This window comes from Pelophylax lessonae (genome assembly GCF_965119305.1).
Source record: "Pelophylax lessonae genome assembly, chromosome: 5".
Classification (NCBI taxonomy): Eukaryota; Metazoa; Chordata; class Amphibia; order Anura; family Ranidae; genus Pelophylax; species Pelophylax lessonae.
In genome coordinates, this window is record NC_138772.1 from 439,282,189 (window position 1) to 439,301,494 (window position 19,306).

Here is a 19,306-nt window from a genome sequence, read left to right on the forward strand (position 1 = left end):
AAGGTTCCTAAGAGCACAGTGGCCTCCATAATCCTCAAATGGAAGACGTTTGGGACCAGAACCCTTCCTAGAGCTGGCCGTCCGGCCAAACTGAGCTATCGGGGGAGAAGAGCCTTGGTGAGAGAGGTAAAGAAGAACCCAAAGATCACTGTGGCTGAGCTCCAGAGATGCAGTCAGGAGATGGGAGAAAGTTGTAGAAAGTCAACCATCACTGCAGCCCTCCACCAGTCAGGGCTTTATGGCAGAGTGGCCCGACGGAAGCCTCTCCTCAGTGTAAGACACATGAAAGCCCGCATGGACTTTGCTAAAAAAAACACCTGAAGGACTCCAAGATGGTGAGAAATAAGATTCTCTGGTCTGATGAGACCAAAATAGAACTTTTTGGCCCGAATTCTAAGCGGTATGTGTGGAGAAAACCAGGCACTGCTTATTACCTGTCCAATACAGTCCCAACAGTGAAGCATGGTGGTGGCAGCATCATGCTGTGGGGGTGTTTTTCAGCTGCAGGGACAGGACGACTGGTTGCAATCGAGGGAAAGATGAATGCGGCCAAGTACAGGGATATCCTGGACAAAAACCTTCTCCAGAGTGCTCCGGACCTCAGACTGGGCCGAAGGTTTACCTTCCAACAAGACAATGACCCTAAGCACACAGCTAAAATAACGAAGGAGTGGCTTCACAACAACTCCGTGACTGTTCTTGAATGGCCCAGCCAGAGCCCTGACTTAAACCCAATTGAGCATCTCTGGAGAGACCTAATAAATGGCTGTCCACCAATGTTTATCATCCAACCTGACAGAACTGGAGAGGATCTGCAAGGAGGAATGGCAGAGGATCCCCAAATCCAGGTGTGAAAGACTTGTTGCATCTTTCCCAAAAAGACTCCTGGCTGTATTAGATCAAAAGGGGGCTTCTACTAAATACTGAGCAAAGGGTCTGAATACTTAGGACCATGTGATATTTCAGTTTTTCTTTTTTAATAAATCTGCAACAATTCTGTGTTTTTCTGTCAGTATGGGGTGCTATGTGTACATTCATGAGGAAGAAGAATGAACCTAAATGATTTTAGCAAATGGCTGCAATATAACAAATAGTGAAAAATTTAAGGGGTCTGAATAGTTTCCGTACCCACTGTATATATATATATATATATATATATATATATATATATATATATACATATACATATACATACACACACACACACATATATACATACATACACAAATATATATATATATATATATATATATATATATATACATACATATACACACATATATACATACACACACACACACACTAGAATATATACATGGGGGGTCTCCAAAAAGTATAGGCACATGTATGTATGTATGTATGTATGTATATACACACACACACACACATTAAAAAAAAAAAAAAAAAAAAAACCTATAAAAAAGGTGCAGAAACTTTTTGAAGAACATACATATCACACACACAAAGTGTATGCACAATAGAATGATAGTTGTGTTTTACAACAGCAGCACTAAGATGAAAGCACCACACTTGCAATTTGGAAAACAAACTCTATAATTAGCACAGATGATTGCTGTAGCAACTAGGTACAATACAGAAGGTTACATATTACATGCACTTTAAACATGACACTTAGGACATTTCCAGAAAAAAACACGCACTGTATTTTATACCTACATAAGAGTCAAATACAACGTGTCAAAGCTCAAAAAGAGGTGCTAAGATGTCTGCATACCTTTGAGGTAATCCACTTGATAAGTATCACAGCTATTGACCAGAATAATGCAATTCCCATCGAGTCACACAAAACACTGCATCATGTTCTGCTTTTGTTCCTCCGAACAGCAGAAAGAGGCTTTCAGGGCATGCTTAATGACAAGCAATCTGTGACATTAAACAGAAGTGAGTTGAGCTCTAAGCAGCTGCACCAACACAGCGGTCACCTGATGACTGCGCACAGAGTTCCTGTATGAAAATGCACTGGATCTAAATAATGACTGGGACCGGCAAAAACAAGACGAGGAGACAGCACACAGCTCCAAAACAAAAGGGCACACAGCCACACTTAAAAAAGAGACGGAGCTTCACACTGCAAAATATATAATTATTAGCTGAAAAACCAGTTGGTAGCAAAGGCCCTCCCTTTGTTGACTCCCTATTCAAATATACCTCCCTAAAGTTCCCAGTTTGAAGTGAAATAGATTTCTCAAAGGATAAGTTCACCTTGTAAAAAAAAAAAAAAAAAAAAAAAATAATAATAATAAAAATAATAATAATAATAAATGCACATCTTTTTGCAGGTGAAAAATAAACTGTGCATTTGTTTTTTGTTTCTTTCCTTGGAGCCAGTAAAGAATCTGCTGATCGGGGGTGCCATAGAGGACTCCTTCAGACTTGTCTGTATATCTATCTGCTGGTACCTCATATGGCCAGGAAGAGAGAATGAACTACCACGGCACTCAACAGAGCCATTAAAGGTCACTGAAACTACAATGCAACAGCCGCAAAGGGTGTTGGTACTTGTAGTTTCCCATTTACACAGCACTGTGTGAATGGGGAGGGGGCAAGGAGGGGAGATGCTGCAGATGCTGGAATATGGGCCACTTTTTGCAACTTGGCACTGCGCGACTTTAACTGACAATTGCGCGGTCATGCAACCCTGTACCCAAACAAAATTTACGTCCTTTTTTTCCCACAGAGCTTTCTTTTGGTGGTATTTTGAAAAAATTGACATTTTCTACTTTGACAGTTAAAAAATATCCAATATATTCAATTTTTGGCATATATTTAGGCCAAAATGTATTTAGCTACATGTCTTTGACAAAAAAAATTATCAATGAGCGTATTTTTAACAGCTTTAAGACCGGAAGATTTTACCCCATTCCTGACCAGGCTATATTTTGCAATTTGGCACTGCGTTACTTTAACTGACAATTGTGCGGTCATGCGACACTGTACTCAAATTAAATTTATGTTCTTTTTTCCCCACAAATAGAGCTTTCTTTTGGTGGTATTTGATCACCTGTGCGATTTTTAATTTTTGAAAAAAAGAGCGACAGTTTTGAAAAAAAAAAAAAAAAACAATATTTTTTACATTCTGATATATTACATTCCCCAAAAAAAATGTATGAATCAAAATTTTTTAACATTTTGGGCCAATTTGTTTTCTGCTACATATTTTTGTTAAAAAAAAAAATCACAATAAGCATATTTTGATTGGTTTGCGCAAAGGTTATTGCGTTTACTAACTACAGGAAAGATTCGTCATTTTTATTATTTTTTTTTTACTAGTAATCTGCAAATTTTTTTTTTGCGGGACTGCGACATTGCGGCAGACAGATCGGACCCCTGACTGACATTTTTTACACTTTTGGGGGTACCAGTGACATTACTACAGTAATCAGTGTTATAAATATGCACGGTTACTGTAATATTGACACTGGCAGGGAAGGGGTTAACTTTATTGGTGATCAAGGGGTTAAATGTATGCCTCATGCTTACTGATGTGTGTGGGGGGAGGGGGTTGTTGTAAATCATATTATCCAGTCCTGAGTAGAGACCAGTCATGGCATAGGGTATTTCCCAGATGTCCTCCCAGTCTTCAGTATTTAAAGCGGAGTTCCGGGCACAGAAATGATTTTTTACTGAACATACCCCCGGGACAGTCAGGGCTAGCACATTCCACAATGGCTAGCCTCTGATCTGTCCCGGTTCGCACTTACCTTTTAGAAGAAATACTTACTTATAAAATTTCTTCCACAGCGTTTCCATCTCTGTTGTGGGCAGCTGAAGCCGGCGCGGTCCTCTTCTCGGTCTTCTTCCGCGTCTTCTTGTCCCAGAATGCGCCGCACCGGCCCCTCTCGTCACTTCCGGCGCGGCACCGCATTCCTAAACAGCTTCTGGGCATGCCCAGAAGCTGTTTAGCAGGGGAATGCGGCGTCGCCCGGAAATGACGAGCGTGGCCTGTGCCGTCGCATTGATTCCTGGGAGCGGTGACGTTCAGCTCCCAGGAATCATAGCGAGGCAGGAAGTGACGGGGTGAGCCGCGGCTCCGAGGGAGGAAGCAGTCAGAGGTGAGCATTTACGATCTTCAATAAAAAGGTGAGTAAACAAAAAAAATAAAAATAACTATCCAATTCCTTTTCAGGTGCGGCATACCTAGCGGAGGGGCACAAAAAAAAAAATCGTTTTTGTGCCCGGAACTCCGCTTTAACTCCGGAGTCTCACTGCGCCAGCAGGACAACAATTTATCTCTAGACCATCATGAATAGTTGGGTAGTAGGCTCTGATAGCGGTTTCAAGAGGGAATCATCTCGCAGTAAAGACTCGATTCCCGGAGCAGCCAGGGCAACTTTTTAATTTCCAAATTGTGTGTGAAATGTGTGGCGCAGGTGGAGGTATTGGAACAGATACGAGTTAGGGAAATTGTATTGCTTTTCAAGAGTACGAAGAACCTCCTTCACAGACTTGACTAAGATATTTAATGCCTTTAGAGGACCAAACATTGGGATCGGGAAAGGAAGCAAATTCCATAAGTGTGGGATTTAACCATAGGGGCACAAAAGGCATTATCTGCAGCAGGTCGTAATTTTTTTATCCGTTTTGGATATAGTAAAGAATGGTTAGAAGAACCCCAGTCAGTAGATATGCACCGATACGATGGATATGGACCTTTCGATTTAATTGCGGCTTGTAACTTCATTTAACAGAAGTCAATGCAAGTCGCAAAGAAAATCACGAAAAAGTAGTGCAGGAACCTTTTTGAAAATCGCTGCGACTTGAAGAGAATGATTTATGTATCCGAGTAGTTGCACGAGAACAAGTACACATGCAGGTGCTTCGTATCGGCACCGATACCGGTATCAGTGCAAAGCTACCAGTCGGTTTTTTGCCCTCTTCCCTAAAACAAGAAAAACCTGACAGATAGTTAACCCCTCCCAATTATATCTGAAACTAGAATTTAAATAGAATGTATTAAAAGATGCATACTATATATTTCACTGAGGAGGGGGGGGGGGGGACACACACACACACACACACACACACACTAGAGTAACGCGATTAGTTTTCTGGTTTGAATCTGCACTAGTGTCACTGAAAAGAAGAAAGACTTTTTTTTTTTACCCTCTATCACTAGGAATCCCTCCCACCCACAAGGACACCTGTCAGTCTTGGCACTAGTGTTTATCCATGTACAGAAGATGTATCTCTGCGCGTAGATAGCTTGCCCAAATTAGGCCAACCTCATCTGCATTGACATCAGTGCTTACAATTTTGGAATCCAAATGGACAGAAATAGCTCCACTGCAGTGCATGGTATACAAACACTATCTGCCAGAACATGTGTAGATGCAAGCGTGTGTCGTGAAACAAGACATTTAATACACACATGAAACCATTCTAATGCCCCATACACACCTGCAGATTATCTGCAGACTTTTGTCTGCAGACTTACCTTTTCTATGTAGTGCAAGGGCCTGCCGGATTGCATACAAATTGAAAGTGTTTAGGTTTGACCTCATATTATATGGTTTTGGTAAGTCTGCAGACAAAAGTCTGCAGATAATCTGCACGTGTGTATGGGGCATAAATGTACACACGTCATGGCATGACAGGACTTCTCACATGCGTCAAAATGGAGCGTAAGCTACATTTATTAATCAGATTTAACTGTACCCATGGGAATATAAACAAGACTTCAATTTACTGTCGCTTCTGATGTCCCAAACACAATCACATACATGACTCAAGGTTACAATTTTTCCTGTGTGTTGGCATTATAAAAATAAATGTGAACAGAATTGCAAAAGAGTGGTCTGGCACACAGGCAGAGACATACTGCAACCAGGCAACTTTTTTGAGCATAAAACTACATAGATACAGGAATGATAAACCTTCTGTATGTAGACCGTGGAATCATGTAGGGTCTGACTTAGATCCCTTAAGCCCCGTACACACGCGTCGATAATTGGCCATGAATTTTCGGCCAACGTCCGATCGGCCGATTTTCGGCTTGTTAGTATGATGCTTCCAACAACCGACTCCGACTTTTCGGCCGAAAAAAATCTGGTGTGCAGGCCATAAAATTTTTGTTGGCCGTCAACACAACGGCCGATTTTCCGTCAGTCAGTACAGATTTCGGCAGACAAAAATCAGATGAGCAAGACTGGGCATGCTCAGAGAAGAAAAAACACACGGAAAGTAAACCAACACGACATCACTTCTGAAGTAGATTTTTGTTGGCCGAGAAAATTCGTGTGCAGTCTAGGCACATTCCAACCAACAAAACACAACTCTGGACAAAAGTCGGACGATCGGTCGGCCGATAATCGTTGCGTGTGTACGAGGCATTAATATTTGTAGCTCCGTCACTGCAAGAGTGCTGTCTGGGGTTCTTCTGCAAGATTGTGGTAGTTTTCCCTAAAGGAGGAAGGAAGGGGGGCACAGAAAATGGAAAATGCTCAGAGAAGCCCTGACTGCTAGTAACACTGGAGGTAGTAACTGCTATGCTGAAACTTCACAAATACTTTGACAAATATTTGGCTTTTGAGGAGAGGACAGATAAAAGTAAAAAACAAACAAAAAAAGTTCAAATTAGAAAAATAAACACTATTACAATAAATTATAGATGTAGCCTATCAGCATTATTTCTTCTTATCAAAGTAGTCTGCAATCAATACTGCTGTTTCACAGTGACCTTTAAGGTAGAATTCTGCACAAACAACAAAAATCAATGTCATGTAAGCTGAAAATCTCTGTAAAACGTGCACTATTTGTTTGCACATAGTCCCCCAACAATGCTCGCCAATTAGCTGCTGAACCTGCCTGTTTCTTGCATTGCATTCAAATCACACTGCCCTTGTGATCCCCAGTAGGTATCAATGCAAATCGACTCAAATCGCATTGCACGGAATCGCATTGTGAATTTGAACAGGAATGCAACGGGGTTCCTGTGCGATTCATAGTGTGAACCAAGACTTATTTTCCCAACTTCTGTTGAAAAGGCTGGCCATACATTATACAATTCTCTTGTACAAATTTCCTTTAGATTAAGGCCCCTTTCACACTTTTACCGCGTTTTTGATGCGAGTTTGACTGGGCTTATAATGTCTTTTGCTCAAAACGCATCAAAATCATGCCAAAAGTAGTGCAGGGACTACTTTAAAGTCGGTGCGACTTTAAATCGTACAGATATGAATGGGGCTCATTGGAAATAATGTAGAATGACTTGTCATGCGATTTTGCAGTCTCAAATCGCATGACAAGTCGCACAAGTGTGAAAGGGGCCTTACCAAAGCCATATTATATGAGGTCAAACCTAAACACTTTCAATTTGTATGCAATCAGGCAGGCTTTTGCACTACATCGCTGAAGGTAAATCTAAAGGAAATTAATAAGAGAATCGTATAATGTATGGCTAGCTTTAATAGTCAAAGGTTATCAATTAACAAAATGGAAAGTAAATAAACAGAGTAGAAAACCAAATCAAATCAATATTTGGTGTGAACACCCTTTGCCTTCAAACCAGCATCAGTTCTCTCTCTTCCCCCCACACCTTTGTGTGATCCTTTTTTAATGTCTATTTGGACACTTTTTTTTTTAAAAGGAAAATACCTTTTATTTAGCCTGATTGTGCTGCTTCTGCTGTACCTCGTTCAGGAATTACCGTATATACTTGAGTATAAGCCAACCCGAATATAAGCAGAGGCACCTAATTTTACCACAAAAAAAGTGTGAAAACTTATTGACTCGAGTATAAGTCTAGGGTGGGAAATGCAGCAGCTACTGGACCCAACTGGACCACCCTGAGACACAAAACATGGGCTGCGGGCATGATGGAGATGCAAGGCTGTGGGCATGGTACAGGAGATGGTACAGGCATGGTACAGGAGATGGCTCAGGCACGGCACAAGAGATGGTAGATAGGCATGGCACAGGTGATGGTACACAGGCATGGCACAGATTGTACAGGAGATGGTACACAGGCATGGCACAGATTGTACAGGAGATGATACACAGGCATGGCACAGATTGTACAGGAGATGATACACAGGCATGGCATAGATTGTACATGAGACGCAGTGCTGCGGGCATGGTACAGGAGAATGTCCTGTACCATGCCCGCAGCACTGCATGAGGAAATGCAGGGGCTGCGGAGGAGTCTCACTTACCTGTCGGTGAGGTGCCTTACATTTAAAAATGGCACCACCCTGCGCCAACACATCACCGTGGCGCATGCACTGCCGATGCTTGGGAAAGCTCGTACACGTTCGGCAATTCCCGGGCAGGGAAGTCAGACAGTGACTCGAGTATATGCCGAGGGGGGCTTTTTCAGCATAAAAAAAAAAATATGCTGAAAAAGTCGGCTTATACTCAAGTATATGCGGTACATCATGTCCGCCCGTCCATTGACTCCTGGAATATAGAATGAGTAGGCTTCAGATGCCCACACTAAAGATGGGAGCGCACTCCATGAGGACCGCAAAAATGGGATTTCTTACTTACCATAAAATCCATTTCTCTGAAGTTCATTGACGGAAACAGTTCCTGTCATTCTTGACCATTGGGTTATACTGCCCCCTACAGGAGTAGGACACTCGGCAGAAAAGAAATTCTAGCTACACCCATGGGCAGTCCCAGGGGGTATACGCCTCTCTGCTATAGTCACTCAGTTTTGTTACAAGCAGTGTCAGGAGAATTATAACTCCACAGAAGGGTGGGTGCGGTGTCTATCAATGAACATAGGAGAAATGGATTTAACAGCAAGTCAAAAATCCCCTTTTCTCTTTCGTTCATTGACGAACACAGCTCCTGTCATTCTTGACCATTGAGACATCCCAAAGTAGTGTCAAACATAAGGGGTGGGAACAACCAAAAACATTCCCAAGGCTAAATAGCAGCCAACCAGACGACAGGGACTTAACCAAAACAACTGGAGCCCACCTGAAAAAACAAAAACAAATACACCCTCAAAGAGGATCAGGTGCTCTTAGCAGCCTGCAAAACCTTGCGGCCAAAGGAAGCATCCGCAGATGCCAACGCATTCACGTTAGAAAACTTTGTCAAAGTGTGCACCGACGATGAGGTGGCCGCCTTGCAAACCCGAGTCACTGACACATGACGGAAGGCCCAGGAGGCAGCAAGCGCCCTAGTAGAATGCACCTTGAGAGGAGGAACCTGACCCCTGATGGAATAGGCCTGAACCACCGTCTGTCTTATCCATCTGGAAATGTTCGCAGGGGAAGCAGACAACCCTTTGCAAGATCCATTCTTGAGCAAAAATAGAGAATCCGACTTCCTGAAAGACTCCACAGCTGCCAGGTACACCCTAAATACCCGAACACAATTTCCTTCTGATATTTAGGCCTGGGACACAAAAGGCAACACAAGGTCTTCATTCAAATGAAAGTCAGAGACCACCTTAAGAAGGAATGATGGACAGAGACGAAGCACCACCTTATCCTTGTGAATCACCAAAAAAGGTGACAGGATAACGCCGCCAGTTCTGACATCCTGCGCGCAGAAGTAACAGCCAACAAAAAGGCCACCTTCTGGGACAGCGCAAGCAGGGGAATTTCCTGAATATTTTCAAAGGGAGGCTTCTGTAGAGCTGAAAGTACCAAATTAGGATCCCAAGGCGGCAACGGAGCCCGCACTGGAGAAACCAAATGTTGGACACCCTGAAGAAAGGTAAGAACCAGGGAGTGTGTGACCAAAGGTCATTGGAAAAAGACCACTAAGGCCGAGACCTGGCCCTTGATGGTACTCAAGGTCAAATTCTGTTACCCCCCCCCCCCCCCCCATTGAAGGAAGGTTAAGATACAAACTTAGTATCGCGCGAAGAAGAACCCCAAGAGACTCACACCATGCAATGTCCGTCTTCCACGTATGATGGTAGATCTTCCTAGGAGGAGGGTTTCCTAGCTTTTAACAATGAAGGAATCACCTCTATCCTTTAGCACCTGGCGTTCAACAGCCAAGCCGTCAAAGCCAGCGACTGTAAAGCAGGATGGAAGATAATTCCTTAGGACAGCAGATCCTCCCTGAGAGGAAGCTTCCAAGGAACGTCGGTGACCACCTGCACTAGATCGGCATACCAGGCCCGGCGAGACCAGTTCGTGCCATTAGGATAACCGGAATCTCTTCTGCCTCAATCCTGCATAGGAGTCTGGGCAGAAGCTTGATCGGATTGATCGGAGTTCCAGTACATTGATCGGTCGTCTGGACTCTTCTATCATCCAGAACCCCTGAGTAGAATGCTTGCCGAAGACGCCTCCCCAGCCGGAAAGGCTGGCATCCATGGTGACCACTGTCCAATACAAGGGGAGGAAGGATTTTCCCAGCCGAAGCGCCGTAGAGCAAAGCCACCATATCAGGGACTCCTTCATTCCCCGACTCAGCCAGATCTGATTTCCAGAGTCTGCAGAGTCTTGTCCCATTTGGTCAGAATCTCCTTTTGCAGGAACCTTGTATGGAACTGTGCAAAGGGAACTACATCAAAAAGGTAGATACCATCAGGCCCAGCACCCGCATGCAAACCCGGAGGGATGACCATTTGTTGGACAGCAGGAGGCGAATTGCAGTCTGCAATTTCTGGAGATTGTCCAGAGGAAGGAGTACTCTGGCTACAGCCAAGTCCAGAGCCAGACCCAAATAGTCCAGCTTTGCAGATGGAACCAGGGCAAACTTCTGAAAATTCAGAATCCAGCGGATCTCCTGCTGTGATCTCTAGGTTCTCCACCAGAGAAGAGGGAGACTCTGCTCACAGAAGGCAATCGTCCAAGTAGCCTAGTAACGAGATCCCCCATTGGCGTAGCAAGGCTAGCACCGGAGCCAACACTTTTGTGAACACCTGAGGAGCCACAAACTGATAATGCTCCCCTCCCACAGCAAAGCAGAGAAAACGCTGGTGACTGGAACATATTGGCATGTGAAAATAAGCATCCTTGATATCTATTGAGATGAGAAAATCCCCCTGACGCAGGGATGCCACCACCGTTCGAATGGACTCCCATTCTGAACTTCTGTACCTGCACAAAGAATTTTTGCGCCTTGAGGTCCAGGATTGGGCGCAACTTTGCCTTCCTTCCTGGGGACTGTGAACAGGTTTAAGTAAAAACCCTGAAAATGTTCCGAAGACAGAACCGGGACAATCACCCCTTGAAGAAACAGGTCTTTTCCGCCTCATACAGACCCTGTAATTGGTCTGGGGACAGGCGCAAGTTAGAAGGAAAAAACCTTGCCGGGGGAGAAGAGCAAAACTCAAACTTGTAGACGGACCGGATGACTTAGTGGCCTACTTGTCTTGCACCAGGGAAGTCCACGGTCCGGAAACCAGCGAAGATATCCCCCCCACCCCCGATACGGGTGAGGGCACACCTTCATGCAGAAGGAGCCTTGTCCGCAGGTCTGGAGAAGCCAGCTCCTGGCTTGCCAGACCAGGTTCGTTTGGATCCACCAGAGGCGGCCCTAAAAGGCTTCCTGCCCTGGTCAGTGAGGGATGAAAAAAAAACTTATGAGCTGAGAAGGAATGTCCATGTCTACGACAAGGTTCCTTGCCCTTAGTAACCTGCGTAAGAAAGATACTCTTCCCCCTGCGAGACCTTTAATGAGGTCGTTCAGGGTAGCTCCAAACAGACAGACAATCTCCTGGAAAGGGAAGATCAGTCAAGGCCTTTTTAGAAGTCTGGTCTGCAGAGCAGCATTTGAGCCGAAAGACACGCCAAAAGGACCACCACCAAAACAGAGGCGAGCCATCAGAGGTGCGTCCAAAGAGGCATCACAGATAAACTGCAGCCTCTGAACCAGCTGGTCCGCCAGCTCAGCAAAAGGCAGGAGGGAGCTTTTCTCCCTCCAGATCACGGCGTAGGAGCTTAGCCAACTCAGTCAGAGTTTGACACTAGGGCAATGGTAAATACCGGCCTCATTGCCAAACCAGCTAAGGTGTACATAATGCAGCCTCTGCCTTCCTGTCAGCCGGATCCTTAAAGACCAGGGACTCTTCCACCGCAATCATGTTTGCCTTGTTTAATCTGGAAACCGGAGTGTCCACCACCGGTGGCACAGACCACTTGTTAAGGAGAGACTCCTCATAAGGGTAACGCCTAGTAAAGCACTTCGGAACCCCACAGGGATGCTTTGGTCGTTCCCACTCTTTAGTGACAATTTTGTTTGACAAAATAGTTGGGGAAAGGAAACACCTTTGCCATTCTGGATGGCTTGTGAGTGCCAAAGGGTACCTGCGCCCCCATCGCAGCTTCAGCTGCGTCTACATCTTTGGGGTCTCACGCACATATACAATCAGTGCATCTACCAGCCATTTTTCGTGCGCGGTCGCAAACGTGGAGGAATCACCCTCCCTATCAGAGGATTCCAGGCGGGTGGTCGCAGACCCAGCAGGGTGACCCACATCCATGGCGGCTGAATCAGATTCAGGATCTGATGAGACAGAGGAAGAAGGGGAAGGCAGGGGGGCTTTTTGCTAGCCAGTTGCCCACTAGCCACCTCCACCTGGGACACAAGGGACTCCAGAACCGCTGTCAGTGCATAGATTGATGGTTGGGACCCGGAGGGCCCCACAGCCTCAAAGAGGGGATCAGGTGGGGAAACGTGCTCCAAAGACTCTTTGAACCACCAGGGGGACCCCACAAAAAAGTGTAACACACTGCTGAGGGACAACCCCCACCGCGCTGGCAGCACCACCCGGTCGCCAAGCACAAGGCACAGAGCAATCCACAGAAGAGAGGCAAGGACCCCACCAGACTCACCACCCGCTGACACAGGCACCTGCATTCACCAGGAGAACCTGCACTACACATGTGGCGATCATGAAGCTAAATGATCCAGGAGTTAGCACCAGGAGATAAAAAGGAGCTCCAACCGCCACCCTCGGGGCTGCACTGTCATGGCCGCCACTATTTGCAATGCAAACCACAAGAAAATGCCTGCCGGACTACACAAACATGGCCGCCGTGTATAGGAATACACAAGGCTACAACAAAATGGCGGTGCCAATGAGGCAATCAGGAGACCAGGCCGCAGGACAGATCCAGGCAGGATGGGGGGCTCTGGCACAAGCCCCCACCAGGTACAACCCCCCCCCTGCACAATCGCCGGCAGCACACTCCCCCGGCCCCCATCGCCAGTTAGCGCCCCTGCCCCCACCCCAGGAAAGTGGCCAGACCACCCAAAAAAATACATCCCCAGCGTATGTGGAAGGGGGGTATGTGGAAGGGGGGATAAGGGACTTGGCGGGGGGGGGGCTACGGGAAGTAGGGGAACCCAGGGATCCGACCGTCCCAAGGAGGGGCCCACCACAACCACCCCAAAACCCTCCAGGGAAAAAAAGGGGAACAGTTGCTCACCATACTAAGAACCAGGTGGGCACCGCTCCAGACAGATCCTCCTCTCCATTGAAATGGGGGGCTGTCAGCAAGGAGGAATGCTGTGACTCAGGCTGAGGCCAGGTCCTACGCGACCTCATGAGACGTTCAACTCGCAGGGCCAGCCCCCGTCTTGTGGGGCTATGTTGCGGCCGACCTAGCGCGGAGCTGAGGCCTGTGCACGCTCACTGGCCAGACTGGGGTGACCACTGGATCTAGATTATCCAGCCCGTCGCCCAGTTCAGCAGTTGATAGTAGATCTCACAGGAAAAATCCAGGCGGAAAAAATTGTTTATCTAAAAAATTTTGCCAGGACCAAAGATCCCAGCAAGGAACTAGGTCCTTCCTCCTGACTAGGAGGAAAAAAAACCGAGTGACTATCGCAGGGAGAGGGAGTATAGCAGAAAGCGTTTTTCACCTTAATGCATAGAATATTTTGACTCATCAGTCCAGAGCACCTCCTGCTATTTTTCTGCACCACAGTTCCTATGTTTTCGTGCATAGTTGGGTCATTTAGCCTTGTTTTCACATCGGAGTTATGGGTTTTTGGTTGCAATTCTTCCATGAAGACAAGTTCTGGCCAGACTTCTTCGGAGAGTAGATAGGTGTACCTGGTTTCGACTGGTTTCGGACAGCTCCATGCTGATGGCACTGCTGGACATTTTCCAATGTCAAAGAGAAGTAAGTATCTTTCATCTGCTGCAATAAGTCGCCTTGGTCGACCACTGCATTTAGGGTCTTCCAACGTTGCCCATTTCTTTGTGCGTCTTCAAAAGAGCTTGAATTGCACATCTTGAAATCCCAGTTTGCTTTGGAACTTTTACCTGGGAGAGACCTTGCTAATGGAGTATAATCACCTTGTGTCTTGTTGCTGTGCTCAGCCTTACTATGGTGAATGACCTATGATATTTAACGGTGTCTTCCACAACCTCACCTTAACGGCAGAGTTTGGCTATTCTTCACCTAGTTTTAAGCTTCCTACAATAGCCGATTCAATTTCAGTTAATGATGGTTTTACCCTACATATGAAACTGATGATCACTGGAACCCGTTTGGTACAATCATACACCCGAATATAATCCTACAAAATCTGATATTGTGTGAGTGTAAAAGTGTGCAAGTGTAAGATATTATGCTGGTTTGAAGCCAAAGGGTGGTCACACCAAATATTGATTTGATTTCTCTTCTGTTCATCTACTTTTTATTTTAATTTGTTTTTTTATTATTGTTTTTTTACACTGCTAGGCACAGCTGTGTGAATGGGCCCATTGACTGCTCTACTACTCCGTACAAACTATACGCTGTACAATGTGTTAACGCCTTTGCAAATGAGCCCTTACATTCCAAAAGATTTGCATGCAAATTGGAGATGAAGTACTTATATTATTTAGAATAATTTTGAATAATTTTTTTCCCTTTTTTTTTTTTTTTTTTTTTTTTTTTTTAAGTAGATCTCTGTGAGCTTACTCTTGAGAATTTTCCAACAATCTCCTGCACATTTCAATCCCCAAGGATAAAACTGCCGTGTAGCCCTTGTCTACATCATTCCGTTTTGCCACAAGCATTGTCTTGATCCTCCGAATGCACAGCACAAGCAGCATAGGAATTCGGAGCATGAAAGCTTTGTCCAATCAGGGGTGTTACACACACACACAAACACACACACAAACTCACACTACTACTCATAATTAAATCTGCACTGTGCCATCTGATAAGGTAGAATTATTTGCTGATATAGCACATAAGATTGCATAGCTGAAATCTGAAATTTCTGAATATGTAAAAGATACTAGAGCACTCCCTGCTGCCTGGATAGAAGACTGCAATGTTTCATATTTATCATATTTTTTTTTTTTTTTTTTACAAAAACAATTATGTAATCCCCTCAAGCCACAATCTTCAACTAGAGGACATATATTGGTAAAACTAGGAATATAAATGCTCTGATCCATATGAAAAAACACAAGCCCAAACATTTATTTTCAGAAGACCACCCTGAGGCCTGGTTCACACTGCTAGGACTTCAATGTTGCGTGACTTTGAAGCCGGCATCCCAGCGCGACTTCGGCACAACTTGCATACAACTTCTTTACCAGAAGTCAATGCAAGTCGTGCCTAAGTTGGACCAAAAGTAATGCAGGAATCTTTTTCTAAGTCGGAGTGACCCAAGTTGCTCCTATTAGAACAGTTCCACTGCACTAAATGGGGCGAGACTTCTCATGCGACATGTGCTCTCAAAGTCGGAGTGCATATCACATCAGTGTGAACCGGGGCTCAAAGTGAGAAGAACTTGCTCAGTGATCGAGTTTAACAGAATCTACCAGAATCTCAAATATGATGGATACATAATTGGTGTCAGTAGCATTCCAGACAGTAAATGATTAACAGCTGGACAGCATTATCCCTAAATACTAAGTTGTAATATTTACTCTAAGTCATAGGGTGAAGCAATATGATGTGGCCTCTGCTGACCTTAATTATACAACTGTGTTTTCAGAACATTAAAAGGCTATATACACTGCATGTTTAATGTAGGGACAAGTACAAGAATTAGATTTCATTAGTCAACCTGTCAAAACAACCTATGGAAATTGTATGAATCAAGTGTAACCCAACCAACATGCAGAATGCTTACATTACTTTGAGGCAAGCAGAGCCGAGAAACACTTCAGGTGTTCTTCACATCTACTGGTAGGAACAGGAAGCAGTTTTTAATTTGTGGATGACCTGCTTACTAGTAAATCTATTTAAAACGGAATTCCGGCCTCGGAAACTTTTTTCCAATAAAAATACCCCCGGGACAGTCAGGGATAGTACATTTCATAATGGATAGCCTCTGAACTGTCCCAGGTTGCACTTACCTTTTAGAAGAAATACTTACCTTGAAAATGTTTTGTCCAGCGCTGCCATCTCAGGTGTGGGCAGCTGAAGCCAGGGTATCCTCTTCCGTGTCCTCTTCGTCCCAGAATGCCCCACTCATCAGTTCCCGGTGCAGGTCCGTCATTCCTGCACAGCGTCTGGGCAAGCCCAGAACTCCTGGGTGCGATGACGTTCAGCTCCCAGGAGTCAACACAAGCAGGAAGTGACGGCGCCAGCCACGGCCGCAGAGGGAGGAAGTAGAAGGAAGGTAAGTATACTTTCTTCAAAAACAAGGTAAGTAAAGGGAAAAAAAAAAATCAGGACTATCCATTTCTTTTGCAGGTGAATGTCAGCAAGCGGATGGCCCAAAGTCGTTTTTGAGGCCGGAACTCCGCTTTAAGGAGACAGCAGACAGACTTTCCCAGGCAAAAATGGCTACAAAGGCTATGTACATGCTGATCACGTTGAATTAGTGCACCCATATACACAGAACATGAAAGAAAACAAAAATCAAGGCCACATAAACTTTCAGGTCAAATGTTATTTACCTACTTTTTAACAGCTTTTCTTGCAATGGCAGAATAACTATTAAACCATACCTTTAAAAAGCTATGAAACGAAGCAGGCAATCTATGAACTTAAAATGTTGGAGGCTCCTGTATGCAAACAGAATTTGACCAGTCCACAAAGAATCATACAATTCAGAAATCAAAACTAATGGCCACCAAAAACGCTACAAAACTCAATCACAGATGGTCAGGAGACCCGGTAACAAGCATGGACTAGTACACACGAGCCAAATGTTAGGCGAAAACGGCCGGTTCAATATAAACCGTCCGACATTCGGCCCATATGTATGTCAGCCGGTCTGACAGAACCCGGTAAAAGAAAATTGCAGATTCTGGGTTGTCCCCAGAAAAGTAATAAGGGGGGGGGGGGCAAATCTTCCAATGATGACACTAGTTCTGCTGACCTGGGGGTCCCCAAGAAATTCCTTTAATTTGCAGGGATTTCCTCCCACTTCCTGTAATTGCTTTTGGACAGGAAGTGATGGTAAATATCCACAATGGGACAAAGAGGGCAAAAAAACCTTACAGGGGTTATTACCCTCTTAGCTTTGCCCATAGTTCTACTTTAAAGTGGTTGTAAACCCACTTTGTTGACATTTACCTACAGGTAAGCCTATATTAAGGCTTACCTATAGGTGCTATAAATATCTCCTAAACATGCACCGTTTAGGAGATATTTACAGTGTATGCAGCCGATGACGTCATCGGCGCATGCGCTCTGAAGGAACGGCCATCCGTGCCGTTCCTTCAGAGCCCAGTGCCGTGAACATGCGCGCGGGAGTGATGTAATCGCGCCTCCGGCCAATCAGATGGCCTGAGGATGCGAACAAGGAAGCAGGGCGGCCAGACATATTGGCCGCCCTGTCGATGAGCGGGCGGCACTGCAAGGGCTTCGTTTTAAGGTATTTCATAATGAGCTAGTATGCAATGCATACTAGCTCATTATGCCTTTGTCTTTACAGGTTTTTATTTCTCCTTGTTTTTTTAGGGTTTACTTCCTCTTTAAATCCTAAATTTTGTTAAAAAAACAAAATTATCCAAATCAGCACGATTGCTGCTATGATCCAACCATGACCTTATGAAATCGAGGTGTCCTCCATTCATTGATCACTTTTCATTCATATACTGTAAGCTACAGTACAGCTCCTGTAAGTACAACCCAATACCAAAAAAGTTGTGACACTGTACAAATTGTGAATAAAAAAAGGAATGGACTAATTTACAAATCTCATAAACTTATATTTTAATCACTAAATAAAACATATGAAAAGTTGAAAGTGAGATTTTGAATTGGCTCATTTTGGATTTCATGAGAGCTAAACATTCCAAAAAAGTTGGGACAGGTAGCAAATAGAGGCCGGAAAAGTTAAATGTGCATATAAGGAACAGCTGGAGGACCAATTTGCAACTTATTAGGTCAATTGGCAACATGATTGGATATAAAAAGAGCCTCTCAGTGGCAAGGGTCTCTCAGAAGTCAAGATGGGCAGAGGATCACCAATTCCCCCAATGCTGCGGCGAAAAATAGTGGAGCAATATCAGGAAAGGAGTTTCTCAGAGAAAAATTGCAAAGAGTTTGAAGTTACATCATCTACAGTGCAAAATATCATCCAAAGATTCAGAGAATCTGGAACAATCTCCGTGCGTAAGGGTAAAGGCCGGAAAACCATACTGGATGTCTGTGATCTTCGGGCCCTTAGACAGCACTGCATTACTTACAGGAATGCTACTGTAATGGAAATCACAACATTGACTCAGGAATACTTCCAGAAAACATTGTCAGTGAACACAATCCACCGTGCCATTCGCCGCTGCCGGCTAAAACTCTATAGGCCAAAAAAGAAGCCAGATCTAAACATGATCCAGAAGCGCAGGCGTTTTCTCTGGGCCAAGACTCATTTAAAATGGACTGTGGCAAAGCAGAAAACTGTTCTGTGGTCAGATGAATAAAAATTTTGAAGTTCTTTTAGGAAAACTGGGACGCCATGTCATCCAGACTAAAGAGGACAAGGACAGCTCAAGTTGTTATCAGTGCTCAGTTCAGAAGCCTGCATCTCTGATGGTATGGGGTTGCATGAATGTGTGTGGCATGGGCAGCTTACACATCTGGAAAGGCACCATCAATGCTGAAAGGTATATCCAAGTTCTAGAACATCATATTTTCCCATCCAGACGTCGTCTCTTTTAGGGAAGATCTTGCATTTTCCAACATGACAATGTCAGACCACATACTGCATCAATTACAACATCATGGCTGCATAGAAGGATCCAGGTACTGAAATGGCCAGCCTGCAGTGCAGATCTTTCACCCATAGAAAACATTTGGCGCATCATAAAGAGGAGGATGCGACAAAGAAAACCTAAGACAGTGTAGCAACTAGAAGCCTGTATTAGACAAGAATGGGACAACATTCCTATTCCTAAACTTGAGCAACTTGTCTTCTCAGTCCCACAGACTGTTATTAAAAGTTGATCGTCCACCAGCATGTGTGGAGG

At 44.5% G+C, this 19,306-nt stretch overlaps 1 protein-coding gene across 4 annotated transcripts in view; it reads right to left on the minus strand.

Annotated features, from left to right (window-relative positions):
- The window catches only part of PDE7A (phosphodiesterase 7A), a 256,033-nt gene that overhangs the window by 146,219 nt on the left and 90,508 nt on the right, over positions 1 to 19,306 (minus strand). The window contains exon 1 of one of the 4 annotated variants that reach the window (XM_082259749.1): positions 1,736 to 1,962. The exons of 2 other annotated variants lie outside the window; for them this stretch is intronic. In XM_082259749.1, the coding sequence (XP_082115875.1) occupies positions 1,736 to 1,795 (60 nt within the window). In that variant the 5' untranslated portion in view covers positions 1,796 to 1,962. Of the gene's footprint in view, positions 1 to 1,735; positions 1,963 to 19,306 lie in introns of those variants that run through there. One more of the 4 variants, XM_082259750.1, reaches the window with a different exon arrangement.